At 30.6% G+C, this 16,839-nt stretch overlaps 1 protein-coding gene across 3 annotated transcripts in view; it reads right to left on the reverse strand.

Moving 5' to 3' along the window:
• sp3 (phosphatidylinositide phosphatase spermathreecae) overlaps nt 1-16,839 on the reverse strand; it is a 133,894-nt gene that overhangs the window by 105,749 nt on the left and 11,306 nt on the right. For all 3 annotated transcript variants that reach the window (XM_075372918.1, XM_075372925.1, XM_075372934.1), the window contains exons 2-4: nt 11,032-11,429; nt 4,698-4,970; nt 2,816-2,938 (exon numbers count right to left, since the gene is read on the reverse strand). In XM_075372918.1, the coding sequence (XP_075229033.1) occupies nt 2,816-2,938; nt 4,698-4,970; nt 11,032-11,429 (794 nt within the window). The remainder of the gene's footprint in view (nt 1-2,815; nt 2,939-4,697; nt 4,971-11,031; nt 11,430-16,839) is intronic.

Here is a 16,839-nt window from a genome sequence, read left to right on the forward strand (position 1 = left end):
GATTTTTGAATCCTTAGTTCTTTCTCTGTAAGGAATCATTATTAATACTCAATGATAATACAACTGCATTTATAGTCTACTGTTATATTTTTACAATTATTAGAAACCAATGAAACAGTAAAAAATTTACTTTTATCAAAACAATAAAGACTCAATACTAGGCACATGGCTAAATGAAATTAAAATGTTTAAAAAAAATTTACCTTCAAAATAAATATACAATTAAATATTAAAAAACATGCCTAAAAACAGTGCATCTAAAAAATAGTTACAGCCAACACACTACTGCATAACAAGCATACTCAACTGTAAGGCAAGAGGTTTGTTCATTCATCCATGTGAGTGTCAAGTTGAGAGGATTAATTGGAGAAAATATAAATTTACAATACACACAATTTGTAAATAGATAATTATTATAAAAGCTAATTTTTATGATAAATGTTGAAAACATACATGCACACACACACTCGCTCACTCACACATTTGTATACATTTTAACTAGGCCATCAAAATACACTAAACCAATACACAAGGTGTATAGGCACAATATTTTACTGCACAATAACAAAAACTGCAGCAAGTTATTGTAGATGTGCTGTAGTAATCTGAAATTATTATAACAGCTATCACGATCATTTTATCTTTTTCAATTGTAAACCAATAATTTTTCTAGGTTAAAATTTTATATTTTAAAACTTTTACTGATATAAATTTAATCATTAGTAATATAATCATTTTCCTAGGTCTTACATATGAGGTCTGAAAATAAAGCAATGACACTAGTTTTTTCCAGCAACCAAGGTGGGAACACTGTAAAGTTACTAGTAACATATGGTTATATGAACAGCTGATTTATATCAGGTATTAATATTTTTAGTCTATTGCTGCCACATGACATGTAAACAAACTGTTTGTGAAAAGTTTTTGTTGTGCGTTATAAAAATGAGTGATACTAATTATCAGCAACGTTGTGCAATCAAATTTTGTGTTAAACTCTGTGAGAATGTTACTGAAACGTTTTCAAAATTGATAAGGGCGTATAGAGATCACGCTCTATCATGAGCAGATGATCCATGCCCTGGAAGACCGTTAACATCAAAAAGTGCCAATGTTGAGTGAATCAGACTTGATACGGTATAAACATTTTGCAATTTTTTGCAGTTTTTTTGCAATTTTTTGCAATTTTTTTGCAATTTTTTGCAATTTTTTTGCAATTTTTTGCAATTTTTTTGCAATTAACTACTGCAATTAACTATAAGAATGACTGCAGAACAGAACAACTGAATTTGAACCATACCACAGTCCATCATCAAATTTTGACAAACAAATTGGGCATGAAAAAAGTTTGTGCAAAATTGGTCTTAAAAAGCCCTCACTATTGAACAAAAAAACAACAGGGTGGAAGTCTGCTGCAATCTTCAAGGACAAACTGAAACTGATTTTCTAAAAAATGTTATTATTGGTGATGAATCTTGGATATATAAGTACAATCCAGAATCAAAACTCCAGAGCAAGAAGTGGTACACTTCAAATTCACTATGTCCCAAAAAAGCAAAAATGAGCAAATCAAAACCATGCTAATTTGTTTCTTTGATAGTAATGGCATTGTCCTATAAGGAGTTTTTGCCTACAGGACAGACTGTAAATCAATATATTTACCGAGAAATTCTTGAAAGACTGCAGAAAAGAGTTGTCTGCGTGAGACCAACCATCAAAGCCAACTGGATGCTGTATCATGACAATGTACCTTGTCATACTGCACTGTCAATTAATGAGTTTTTGGCAAAGAAAAACATTCCACAGTTCCTCAACCACCTTATTTACTTGATTTGAGTCCCTGCAACTTTCCTGTTCCTGACTTTAAAAAACACCTCAAAGGACACCATTTTTGAACACCAGAAAACATAAAAAAGATTTAACGATTATTTGAAGGATATTCTAGTTTCTGAGTTCTAACACTGCTATGAAGAGTGGGAAAACCGTTTGAAGCTTTGCGTGGCTTCCCAAGGGAACTATTTTGAAGGTGATAGAGTTCATGTATAATTGGATTGCAAATAAATTTTTCTGAACCAGTCTCATTACTTTATTTACAGACAAGGTCATTTGATTAGTGACCTTGAATCATTATAATTCATTGTATGTATACAAAAAGTAACTAAATTACAGCTACATTTAAGTTCAATTCTACATATTTAATTAAAATACTTGAATATCCACTCATCATATTACATGACTACCAAATATAAGATCTTAATGATTAAAATATTTAAAATCAGCAAATACCATGACATACTTTGTCAAAGTTAACTTGCAATTTCTTAAGTGTTTACTTTTAGTCATATTAACAAGGAACAAAAATGATGCATGTAGAACAGTCTTAATAGAAAACAAAATAATATGAGTAATATGAAAATAATTTCCTGTACTTTAGCGTAAGTAAACCATCTGATTGTAATTATTTTGTAACACAAAAGCAAAATATCTTTTACAAAAATGCTAAAGGAATGTTATCATCTAAATTCACTAGTCTTTAATCATTGAAATATCATTAATATAATTATTTATTAATTTGAAAAGACATTGATAATCTTCATTTTCCAGCTACTGTATATTTTCTTCAGATGAGATTCCTTACTTGAATGGAATGGTATATTCAGACTATATTACTTAGAAGAAAAAAATTAGTACATTTTCTGTTCACATGTTCTGACATCAATTGATTAAAATAAAAATGCTAAAATTCATATCTACAAAATACATAAGAAAACAATGAATTACAGAACAACTTATACTTAAGCCAATCAATATTACTTACCTCATACTTTGGAGCAAAAGAACACGAATCTCCAACAAAATCAAACCCTATGTCAACTTTACACGACTCAATTTGTACAAAACCCTGAATAATTGGTAAAATCCAAGCATCTGCAAGAGGATTCTGAAAAGTAATGGTTACCATAAAATTTTCAGAACTAATAGAGAAAACAGTTTCACAAAATTTATTTATGAATTTTCTCAATACTTTCACTCTATTACCTGATTTTCTAACATAAGTCTCAGCAGTTTGGTTTTTGCCATAAATTCTCTGGGAACATGTAACTATCATTGGACAATGGAGCCTGATTGGTATCTTGTATACCAATCTAGCATTTTTAATATTCTGGATTTTCATTCAGTTATTGTTAAAAATACTGTTGCAATAAACACTTTGCTTAAAGCAATTCAAGACAATAAACATAGTTGATAATAACTATAATAGTCTACCATGTACGTTTGTGAAGAAAATGCTGAAGAGTACTGTATTCTTGCTATATGATACTTTGAAGTGATAACTTTGTAATGCATCCTGAGTAGCAGCAATTATGATTTTTTACACTTGATATCTTTATTTTTTGGAAAGTTTACATCTCTCAATTATAAAATCATCTATTTTCATTTATCACAAAAGAAATAACAGTCATGAGCATATGTTTGTTGTAACTAATAAATAATCATAGTAAAATGAAGTAAGCAAAAAAATTAACGAAGTTAAGAAACCTGCTCTAAAAACTAATCTTTTGCCAATTTTTCCTTAAATTTTGAATTTAGAAATTGGAACCAAATAGGAAGTAAACAACTATCACCTACCAACTATACTTATTTTTTCTTAATTTGTTGCAGATTTCGGTAAGTCAAAATTTAAATAAAAACTGAAACAGCATTTTTATAATTATTTTTGATTTTAATCCAGTTTTATATTTTTGAATTTTATTTATTTTTTTTGATTTTACATTTATTTGAAATGATGAAAAAATTCTGTCCTTATGTAAAAAAAATCCACTTGCAAGAAACGCAAAGATAAGAAACCTCTTTTAATAAAAATAAGAAAGGTTTAAGAGAAATCAGAATAAATGAAACTACTACCAAATATGAGGTAAGATTTTCTGGATTTGAGAATGACTATTATTTTTTTTACAAAGAAAATAGAAATTAAAAGATTCTAAGATTGCTATAATGTGGTATAAAGGTAAAATGTGAGTTAAGGATTACTGGAATACAGAAATATTCACTAGTTTTTATCCAAATCTTCCAATTAATTTTCTGATTTTCTATTTTTCATTTGAAAATATTAAAATAAGGTTAGGTAATTAAATAACAACTACAAGGAAAATTATAATTAATTAAAAGGTAATACTTTCAAATGTCTATATAGATGGATAATTTGGTTTTTCATTTACAAAATTTTCTACTAAAATTATCTAGAAAAAACCTAAACAGGATATACCTGAGGAACTTCCTCAACAAATAAAATAAGAATCGTTGAGATATGTAATTTGGTAGATAGTAAAGCTTGAACAACTATCAGTATTGAAAAAAAAAAACAAAATAATTTTAGAAATGATGACTGACCTACACAATATCAACAGTCAAGAGAACTCAGCGGTAGAAAGTTGCATCCATCATTTGGTCCACATCAACAGAATTTAAAAAGAAAGATAAGAAAATCAGATAGTAGTAGATACTGTTATATTCATTCCTGAACCCACTTAGTACAGGTCTGCAGAATTAGTGGCTCTACTTCACCACTATATTAATAAGTTAGTTTAACTGGTTTAGGGGAACTTAAAATAATGCTATATGTCATACTAGTTTTTGGAAAGAAAATATTTCAATTACATTATTATTGCTACATAATGACAACTCATTTAATTACTTACATTCAACTTAATAATATCTTTGAGCATATGTTTATTCCAAAAGAAACGATCATCAACAGTCTTCCATACAGGCTGAGTGGAATTACCTTGTGATTTTTGTTTTATAAGAGAAAGTCTTTGTAATGTATTGGTCAAATCTCCAGTTTGACCCCCAGCATCAACAATGCTGAAGTAAAAGGAATCTGTATCTGTAAATATTCTGTATAATTCATCTAAAATCCTTTTTTCATACTTTTCTTTGTCTTTCTCTTTATCTTTTTTATTTCCTTTTACCTACAAAAACAGTCAATAAAAACATAAAAATATTATGTAAGATTAATATAGCTCTCATTAAATTTGGAGATAAAAAAAATTATAAAAAGTTATTGGAACACTAAATACAGACTATGATTCAAAATTACGAGGGATAATTCAAAAGCAAGAGGTAATCGATAACAAAATGAAAAATTTATTAATGGTTTCAAATATTTACACATATTTATTTTTCTGCATAATCACCATTTCGTTCCAAACAGTTTTGATATTGTGAAACAGCTTCTTCAAACACACTACATAAAATTCTGTTACCTGGGATTGTAGCACCGAAATTTTCAACTATTCACTTTCCTCGAATCGTAGACGCACACCAGTTTTTGAGGTGTAGTAAGAGAGAAGTCAATGGGCACAAGATCAGGACTGTAAGGGATGGTCAAAAATTTCCCATCTGAATTTTTCAATTGTTTTTGTCGTGTATCCAGCCAAGTGTGAACGTGAGATATTGTTAAGAATAATTCTTGATCTCAGTATTCCCGTCATCGTATTTTAATAACATAAGACAGTTTACAAATTGTTTCACAATAGACTTGTGATGTGATGGATGTTCTAGGTTCCATGAAATCAATCAAAAGCACACCGCTTTTGGTTCCAAAATATATTGTTGTCATGATTTTCCTTCGAGATGGGCTTTCGGTTAAGGTGAACCGGAATGCTGTCACTGCATGGATTGTTGTTGTTTTGTCTCAGAATTGACGCACGAAATCCACCAGTCACCAGCGATGATATGGGATAAAGATTCGTCTCCCTCGTGGTTAAAGCAGTAGAAAAAGCACGTGCAGATGTCATTCTGTGATGTTAGTTGGCAGTTGTCAACATTTTCGGCACCCATCGTACACACAGTTTACGATAGCCTAAAGTGTCACGATTCTCAAAAGCGCCCTCTTTGTATGTCTGGAAATTCTAGAGAAAAATTAAGTAAAGCGACGATTTTTTCTCACTTTTGCATTCACATGTTCAACGAGATTGTCAGTCTGGACACTAGGTTTGCCACTCTGTGTTCGACATGAAACACTTTTTCCCTTAAATTCACGACACAATTCTTCACTTTTCCTTTACTCATTGCGGTAGGCCGATATGTTCCACACAATTGACGGTGATCAGCAGCATTATTTCCTCTTATGTTTAGAAATCTAATCACTGATCAAAATTCATAAATGACGGGATTTATTAACGCACTCATTTTAATACACACTTTACGCAAAGGCCAACAACAATGAACTAACGGCAATGTGGCGGTTACAAGCTCAACAGACCACGTAAAGCTACTGCGCATGCGCCAACCAATCACTGTCGCCAATCGCTATTTAAAATAATCGGACCTTACTTTTGAACCGCGCCTCGTAATTCTAGAAGGAACTTTATTAGCTTATATTATTTTTGAAAAAGACCGATTATTTTTTAAAAAATTCAATCCACTGAAAACTGAAAACGTTTCGGAAGATGTTACACAGGCATTTCATCAGCCCATTTTTTTAATGGGCAAAATTTAAGTAATAATTAGCATTACATTGCAAATAACTTGTAAATAATTAATAATAATTAAGCTGGATTGACTTAATTTTTAAATAAATAAAAGTTCTACAAATTAATATTTACTGAACTACAACAAGCAAAAAAATTTCCTCCTTGTTCACTCTATCCAATGCAGAGCTGAAAATGTATCTGATAAAATTAACCAGTCAGATTTAACAAAACCCTATTCTCTTCCTGATAAAAACTATTATCTACCTGATGTCATAATTAGGAAACAATACACCAAATCTTAATTTTTTTATAATGTTATTTTTAAATTATATATAGGGTATAGCTTTTTTTATGCATTTAGTTCAAAATATTACAATGTTAAATGTTTTATGTGGTATAAAAATTGGTATGTGGAATAACCGCCACATAAAAAAGCCATACATCCACCTGTTCTAACATGTTTGATTCATTTTGAATTATCAGCAATGTCAGCTAAAAATTGTCTGTGAAACTGCTCTCCTTGAAAAGTCAGCGGTTTTTGAACAAATTTTTCTGCAAATCATTTCATAACCAAAATGTCAGAGCCATAAACGATTTCCACTCCTCAGTTATTCTCTAATAGAGATTCGATTATTACTGATCGCAATGTCTTTATTTTGTCAATATTTTGATAAATTAATTATGTGTTAGAATAACCAATGCTTTTGTTGTCTTCAACATCTTAAAGGCCTTCTTGAAACCACTTTTTGTACCAGTCATAAAGAATATTATGTGTTGACATAACATCTTCGCCTTCTCTATTATCTTCACAATTTCACTGCACTTTATTCCATTTTTAATGTAAATATTTCGTTCCCCCATTTTCAAACAAAATAAATTGCCAATTGTAATAAAATACAAAATAATTGCTCGGCTGCTAAATTTAAACTACGCATGCTGTCATTGTGCGAGAAAAATACCAACTCAGTCGATAAACATAACAGGTAAAATTTAAAAAAATTTCATTTTCTTTTTAAAAATGCATATTAGGATGGGCCGAATTTTTATAACATTTTTATTTTGAAACGCTATACTGCAGAAAACTTGCCTCTAGGGCACCTAAATAAAACGCAAATGAAATTTAAAAAAATATATCACATCTCTCGGTAGCGCATTGTGCTTAAAAATTAAAAATTTATTGAAAGATACAAGGTTATCTTAGAGTTTAAAAACCTATAAAAATACAAGATAAAAAATTGCTGTATTGAAAAAGCTTTAAAAGTAATGTAAAAAAAAAACCTGTTGAATTAAGATAACTATAAAAATTACTTTATTCTGGGTAGCGCAAAGTATTACAAAACTGTAATTTAACGTATTTTTCACGAACCGTAAGCGAAGCGCAACGGTGTCTATTGTAGCCCGTCACAATTTCTAGAGTTCCGGTTGTCGCTTTGCACCTGTACTGCACCTCCCCCACCACCACCAATAAAATTTTATGGAATTTACCCACAATGCAATGCAATGACCGTGACGGTGTGTTTCAGTAGTGCTTGTTTCAATAATATTAGTTTATTAACTGATAAGTGTATTTGTTTTAGTAGCGTTTGTTTATAACATTATTTTATTACTGGTCTTAATAGCTGCGTCTAAGAAAATTACCCAAAGGAGTTATCTGCGAGTAAACTTTCGACGCATGAAGACGTTCTCAAGTGTTTTTTTTCAATAAACATTACAATTTGGCATTAAATCAAACAACAGGTGAGTAAGCTTTTTTCGAAACTTGTGGCGCCACAAGTTACAGCCGTGGTTGACAAAGCTTCAATACAGACAGTTACGCTTTACAGAATTGTTCAGTTAATTAATGCATACCATAACAGTTATTGTAATCTAATGAAATCTTATAAACGGGATAAGGAAAGGGAAAAGTTCAAAAAGAGAGTTGAATTCAAGCAGATATTTTTGTTACTATTTGATGTCTCTGCATGTAAGTGCAAAATATCTTTAGACTGCGACTGCCAAAAGCCCACTGAAGTTTGTAAGTGCCCTGTATCTATTACCTGTACATGTGAAAAAGGAAAAAAAAAAAAAATACCAGTCATTGAACTAAAATGTATGTACTTGCAAAGAAAACATGGCATAGGAAAAATCGTACTTGCGGACATAAAGGAAACAAAAAAAATTACTCAAAAGACTTTAAAGAAAAGTAATCGAACATAAAAGAACTCATTCGAAAATTGAGCACAGCCATCTTGCTCAAAACAAACAAATTCAGAAACTTGCCTGCCAAAAGACGTAGTAAGTAATTCGTCTGAAGTCACTCAAAATGACCGATGAAAATTTTAAATTACTAAAGTCTAAAATTAAGTCACCATTGCAGGTGCGCGTTAAATTGAAAAATGCTGCACTGACTAGTGATCGCTTTGGATTGTAAGATACAGCAACGGCAGCTATGGCTTCAAAGCTATTGTATGATTTTGGTATTGTAACTGATGAAGACTAGACCTATTTGTTGACAAAAATAAAGAAGTGAAGGGAAAGAAGTGATAACCGTTCAAATGCCAAACAAGGAAAAGCATAACCCACTTCAAGGACTGTATTTTAATGGAAGTGGAAGAAAGGATAACATTATCGTGATTGAAAAAGTTAACTCAAAGCAGTTTTGAAGAACAATAAAAGAGGAGCATTCATTACACGATTTTAAAAGAACCAGGTTCTGTTTACATCAACCACGTTTCACTCTCTTCTGGTTCTGCTGAAGACATTGCTAACAGCATTATCTCTTATTTAACTGAAACTGGATTTTCACTTCAGGATGTGGATGTAGTTGGATGTGATGGCACAGTTACTAATACAGGTTGGAAAACAGGTGTCATTTGTAAATTATAAGAACACATTAAGACCACTACAGTGGGGGGTGTGTCTCTTAAACTTTAATGAATTACCATTCCGGCATTTGTTTCAAGCTTTAGATGGTGAAACAACAGGACCAAAATCATTTAGTGGTCTGATTGGCACACAACTCTGTAAATGTGAAAAACTCCTGGTGGTAAATTTTGATAATATTGAGTGTGAGATTCCAGATATTGACCGAGAAATACTAAGCAGAGATCAACAGTATCTGTTGGTTATTAGGTGTGCTATAAAAGCAGGTAGCTGCCCTGAAGATTATCTGCTCATGAACCTGGCCCACTTTCCCCACACAAGGTGGTTAACAACAGTGAACAGAGTTCTCAGATTTTATATAAGTATAGAAAACACAAGATCTTAGCTTCTTTCATCTTAAAATCATACATGCCTGTATGGTTTCAAATTAAAACAAGTAAATATTTCACAAATGGACCAGAACATGTATTTAAAGTTATAAAATCGTCAAGATTCCTTCCAGAAAACTTGCTAAAGGTCATTGACCCAGTAATTGAGAGAAACCCATTTATGCCCATCCAGAAAACTTACTTTTGAGTATGATAATAGATAAAAGGGATCATGTATGAGAGTTGGGTTACAGAAGTATAGGGGCTAGAAATGTAGCTTCTAAAAGGAAGTTAATACGGAGTTTCCAAATACCCAAAATCAATTTCCAAGCTAAGGACCACATCAAAATGATTCACTGGGACACTACTACACTTTCACCAGCACTTTTGCTGTGAAGAGTCACCAATTTAGAGATTTGGTCTAAGGTCAAATAATGTGGAACGGCAGCTGAATGGAACCTTAACAAATTCCCACGTCATATTCAAGCAGTAGAACGATGCGCTAAACTTGTCACCGGGCATCTCAAAAGGTGGTTGGATTTAGGTCAAGAGATGGTTTTATAAGAACGACACTTCTTTCAAGATCATTAATGTAAGTTTTTAAAAAAAATCTGAATTCAAACTACCTGAATAAGACAATTAAATGAGTACATTTCCTTACAAACTAAACATTCCAAGTGACAGAAAATAAACTTTAATTTGTTTCCTTTAAAATATTTCAATTTTGGTTATTTATGTTGTTTTTGAAGTTAAATGTACTAATAACCATACTACATGCTGTCCTAATAAAATGAGCCAGTAACTGATTGTACCAGGAGTTCTATCTCTATTTTATTTTTTGGAAAAAGTACAAAATTTGTATATTTTCTCAAAGTTTCAGGCTAATGCGCTACCTCCAGGTGTAAGGCAACATAATTAACCTTTTTATTTAGACATAACTGTTCTAGAGGCAAGTTTTTTGTGGTATAGCACTTCAAAATATTATTTTTTTTATTTTTCAACCCACCCTAATGCATATAGCACCACCATAGCAGTATATTTGCTAGTTATGATTAATATAAATGATGAATCTCTCCTTTATTACCAATTCAAAATTCATTGCTTATGCACATAAAGCTATAAGCAATCTCAGATTTCACATTCAAAATACTTTCTAATTCATATTTATTTGTGTGTGTGCAATAAGGAAACAATGGTAAACACAATCAAATAAAGAGGGTGTAACTAATGTCTGTAAACTGAATAGTAGTAACTTGCTCATGTCCTTTTCTTACTGCTCCTTATAGATCAACATATATAACAAGTTTAGGAATATAAGAATTTACCTGTGATGAAGCAATAGCAGCTGCTTGCTGTGTAGTATTCTTAATTGAACTAGTAGCGGACTTGATTGTACCCCACGTTTTAACAAAAGATGCTTTCTCAAAAACAGGTGAAGCAACAATGGCTCCTGCAGCAGGATTATTAACATTTCCAGTCTGATGTTTTCGACAAAATTTAAGTCCCATGTCAGTTACTGTTGCATCTGGTCCACAAGGATGTAGAAATGCTATAGAACAAATTTTGTGGACTGTTCCTCTTCCCCCAGGTATCTCCCCGACTGGAGCTACTGTTTTAATTAATATCAGCCTACTCTCACTAGGTATATGAAATTCAATTTTACCAATTAAGCCATAAAATATCCCAAGACACTCAAGATCACCAGAGTTTGCCAATTCCCAACCTTAACAAAAAAAAACAAATATAAAATGACATTTACTGTGATCTTAAATGTAAAATTGCTACAACCATTTAAAAGAAAAAAATGATGTCATGAATTAGAATTATTATCCAGACTGCCATTCTACATATTAATACTAAAATACAATAATGTGCCTTTTTAGCAGACAAATGAATTCTGAACAGTAATATCCTATATGGTAAAAAGTTATTACTTATTATTATGGTAAAAAGTTATACCTTTTATACTAAGGATCGATTACTGTATAACATTATAATCTAACAAACAGCAAATATGGTTTTCAAAAGAAAAACCCAAATAGACTCAATTAATTAAATAGAAATTATTTCTGCCAACAAACTTCAGCATTCTATTGCTACATATTTTAGTTCATAAAAGACTCATAACTGGCATATTCAAACAGAAGTCAAAACACCATACACAGAAAAATTGCTTATCATATCTAAAACATTAAATACACAACACCTACAACATAGCTATAACAACAACTGAATGTGTTTCATAAATTGTTCATTCAAGTTTTTGTGGTTCCAGGTTATATGTTATGTTTTTATAAATTATATTTTTAATTTTTTAAATAAAGCATTTTTTTGCCACGATGAATCCGCAAATATTCTTAACATGGAAAATCTGAAACCGGTTATAAGAACCAAAACACAAAACTAATATTTATATTTTAAGGCGATCTGTCGGTTATGTTTTCTACTTAATTATACAAACTCATATAAGTAGTCACAACCATAAATATTATTAGATTCAACTTGAAATTTAATTATATGGGAAGTTGTTTAAATCACTAAATAAATATCAAATAACTCTATTAACAGTGAAATCGTTTGCCTGACTGAACTGTAATGTTCAAATAATCTGAATAAAATCAATTTATATACTGTTTTAGGAATCAATTTTTATTTTGTTGCATTCTTAATTTATCTAAATGTAAACGTAATATGCCATACAAAGTCAATAAAAACGGTTCTCACCAAGTATAAGTCCTACCATACAGTTCAATATTACAACCGCATCACTTTATAATGTTCATAAATAATCTGCTAAAATACAAAAAATAATTGTATTTTAACTCCATTAGAAACATAAAGTTTAATCATACATGTTTAATTATGATCAGTGTATAACAATGATCATTTTTGAGAAAGAAAAAAAGAAAAAATTACAATAGATATCAATAGTCAACTTAATTAATAATTTAAATTATAATAATATAAATATTATGATAATTTCATAATATAAACTAAATTTCACTTGCAAATTTTCACTGCAACAATAAGAATAGTAAACAAAAACTGTTTTAATCAATCTATAGAATAAAACTGACGAATTTCTCACTTGTCTGATTACATATACAAACTTTAAAATAAATTTCACTTTTCTAAGATGGTGCATTTAAAAAAAAAAATGTTTATCTATGTCATTTTTAAGTGAAACAAAAAAGTTTTCTAATGTTTAATTTCAAATTTTGTATTTTCTGACAAACTAGTATTAAAAAAGCCTTATTAAATTTTCTCCACTGTTAATACCTTTAAATGAAGATAACTACTTTAAATCCAAGACAAGAGTTTTATCTGAGTATGTTTCATACCAACATTAGCTGATTACAAGTTAATTTTTAATGAAAAACTGGAAGTTCACTAAATATCTAAATATATATTCACTAAAGATCACTACACAAAAACGGGAATTGTTGTAAATGTCAATTGAATGTAAATGTCAACAAAGTCAACCATTTATGAGATTTTTATGGAATCTTCCATATATGTTAAGGAAAATGACAATTTTTCTTATGCAATAAATGGGTAATGCTGCTAATTGACTTCAATGGAGCATTAATATTTAAAACTTATGTGAATTTTTTGAGCTGCTATTGCCATTTTTTGGGTACAGTGATCAATTTAAAAGATAAATTATTCTGTAAATATTTTCTTCTATAAAAATACAAATTAACTGCTTAAGAAAGCAGTTAATTAGTAAAGAAGCAGAAAAAATTAAAAAGTATTAAAATGAACAGATTTTTAAAAAGGTTTACTGCTTAACAAGCATAATAAAACATTTTGCACCATCAAAGCTCTTGATGTCGATTCATTATTTTTTATTAAAATTTACTTGCAAATAAGGTGGATGTTGTGTCTGAAGATATAGATGACATGCTTTAACACCATCAGAAAAATTTACACCTTTCGCAACTTAAAAAAATATTTCCAAACAGTATTTATCATGTATTTATTGTTTGCCACAACAGGGGGAAAAGTAAATTTAATAAATAAAAGGAAAACCACAAAGATCTTCAAGAAATTGCCAAAACATTTTAAATGACACAATCAAATTTAAGGCCGGAAAAAATTAATTTTAACATTAAGCGCAACACTAAAGAGCAGTTAAGAAAAAATCTCAGAAAATGTAAATTAAAGTTATGTAAATCTAGCTGGAAGATGAAACAAGATAAATTTTCTTTGCTATTCCTACATACACAGGTCATGTGCTCAAAGTTACTTTCTGTGGTTACAAAATAGACTGCAGAGAGAATTATTTTATACAAAGAGTAGACCCTTCTGTAATATAGCTTGCTCACATTATTACAATCTAAGGTGCATAAACAGGTATTCTGTTAAAAGTGAAGAGATGTTGGCGAGTTTAATGAATCGCATAAGAAATTAACAATATCTGATATAAAACAAAAATATTTCTTTTGAATTTGCAATGTACTTTTTTTATTAAAAAAAATTCTATTTTCTATTATTTGCCATTTATATTTTATAATTTTTGATTTTAATTCTGGAAACCAATAAACAGCAATCTTCATAGTTTTGAGTTTTTTGAAAAAGCCTGTTTTGACTTTTTTAAACAATATTTCAAGATAAGATTTTCAAAATTTATTAGTGAAAGAATGGATTTTTTAGTTATCTTAAGAAAATATAGAATGGCAGTTTTTCATTAAGTAGATTTAAACTTGCATTTTTTATAACACATTGAAAAAAATTTAAAATTCATTGCAGTCAAAGTTTATGCAGAATTCATTATTCTAACACATCTCATTACTTACATGCACAATTATGGATTTTTTTAAATTTATCTCAAAATGTAACTTTTTAGCTAATTGACTACTTATGGTACTAATACTACTGTTCTGGATTGAGCTTACAAATTAATGATGGTTCTTTTTTTTCTTGAGTTATCAAGATATATAATAAGGATGAATAAAAAAATCCAAAAATTTAAAGTTGAAAAAAAAGGGGTTGCATTAATCAGGTAATGTGTATTTGGAACTTCCTGTAATTTTGTTAGGTGATAATGTTTATTACGTCTAAAATATGTTCGAATGGACATTTGTGTCTTCGAATTAATTTTTAATGAATAAATACATTTGATACTGTTATTTTTATAATGTCAAATGATCATGATTTGGTTGTGTGTTCTGATGATACTTTGTATCTTACATGTAAGGCAAGTCTTGTTTTTTATATCCTACAAATATAAGTACCACTTATATATTAAATGAATAAAAACAATTAAAATTTATTACTCTTTCTAATGAATTTCTAAATAAACACTTCCAGCTCACAAAAACCACCATAAATTAATCAACTGGAAGTGCAGATAAAATCAAAACTAGTATCACTAATAATGAATTTAATCATCTGGTTTTTAATAATTAGATTTTGTTAATTTTGTTATTAGAAAATAAATTGCTTTGTATAATAAGATATAGACATAGAAAATGTAATTGTAATATTTAAATTAATAAATAATCCATAAGCTGAACGACAGAAAAAGTCACATAAAGGTTTGAGAAAATGGTACTTTCTGATTAAAAGAAGGCCACCTGTTTTCTAAAGGAAGAATGATGTTTTTTTAAAAAACTCAAACATTTGGTTAGATTATATTAATCTAAACAGCAATAAAGAATTAAAGAATACTTTTAGTATTAAGTTATAAAGAATACTTTATAAGTATTAATAAAAAATACTTTCAAAAATACCTCGAATTTAATTATACAAAATTTTTTTTTCCATTTTATGAACCGCGGGACTCGAATATGTCATTTTATTCATTTTTTTAATGTACCTTTATGAATTACGCCGCTAGATAGCAATACTTGAGAGTACTAGGTAGCGTACAAAAACTTGATAATGTACTCGAAGTAACAAAATTTAAAAGAAAATATACTACAGCTTGTTTTTAATAGTAAATGCTGTTATGTAAATGCAAGTACTGAAGATGAACCAATTATTTAATCCACATCACTTCTTTAAAAAAAAAAAGATAAAAGTATTAGTTTAAAAGAGATTATTTTAGTTTTATTAAAAATGGAATAAATAAAACAGAAATAAATTCAATTGGTTATTAATTCAAATAAGTTCAATTTATAGGGGTGACGTTCCTGTTCAGCAGGGGCGCTTCCTGCACAGGTGTGCGGATTGGCCAAGATTTTCAAACATTCTTGCGTCCAAGTCTGGACGAGATCCCATTAGATAACCTGGCAGAGAATTTTTCTTCTGTGGTAGTTGAAGACGCTGAGCAGTCCATTCCCCGAAGCACGGGTCCGGAGACAGTAGCTGGATGGTGGACTCGGGAATTGACCGCGATGAAGCGGATTGTGGACTGGCTCAGGAGAGCCGCACAACGTGCGGGTGATCCTGATGGGCGTGCAGTTTCGATTGCGGATTATCGTCGCTAGAGAACCGAGTATTTTCATAAGGTTAGGTCTTCTAAACGTGATTCCTGGCACTCTTTTGTGGAAGAGCAGGGAAATAAAGACCCATGGGGTGTTGTCTATAGAGTACTTGGTTATAAGCGGAAAAAAGACATTCTTTTATCGGCTCTCTCGACTCAGGATGCAGTTGTAATAGATAAAGATCGTCTCCTCACTCTCCAGATGAACGATCTGCTTCCAGATGATACCGAGGTTGGTGAAACCTCGTATCATCGACGTGTTCGCAGGGAATTTGTAGGTTTTCGCTCTGAGATATTTTCTTCAGAAATTACTGAGGCGGAAGTCCGTCAAGTGATTTGTAGCCTGGCTAGGAATAAAGCCATCGGATATGATGGTATCACAATGGAGCTCCTTGTTCCCATGTGGCCTGTGATTCTTGGTCCTTTGACTAGGGGTTTTAAGAGGTTGCTTTTTGGTGTTGGAAACGTGGTGTGTTGAAATTGCTCTTCAAAGGTGGCGACAAGGATCCCACTGTAAGTTTTCCTTACCGTCCTCTGACGCTCTTGCCTGTAGCAGGTAAGGTTTTCGAGAAGGTCATGTATCTCCGCATTAACAGTAGGTTAACTTCTAACCATATGCTGATGGACGACCAGTACGGTTTTCGCCCCGGTAAGAGCACAGAGGACGCGCTTCTTAGGGTCATGGATCTGGCTTTGTCCAACG

Source organism: Lycorma delicatula, chromosome 1 (genome assembly GCF_047948215.1).
Source record: "Lycorma delicatula isolate Av1 chromosome 1, ASM4794821v1, whole genome shotgun sequence".
In the NCBI taxonomy this organism is placed as follows: Eukaryota; Metazoa; Arthropoda; class Insecta; order Hemiptera; family Fulgoridae; genus Lycorma; species Lycorma delicatula.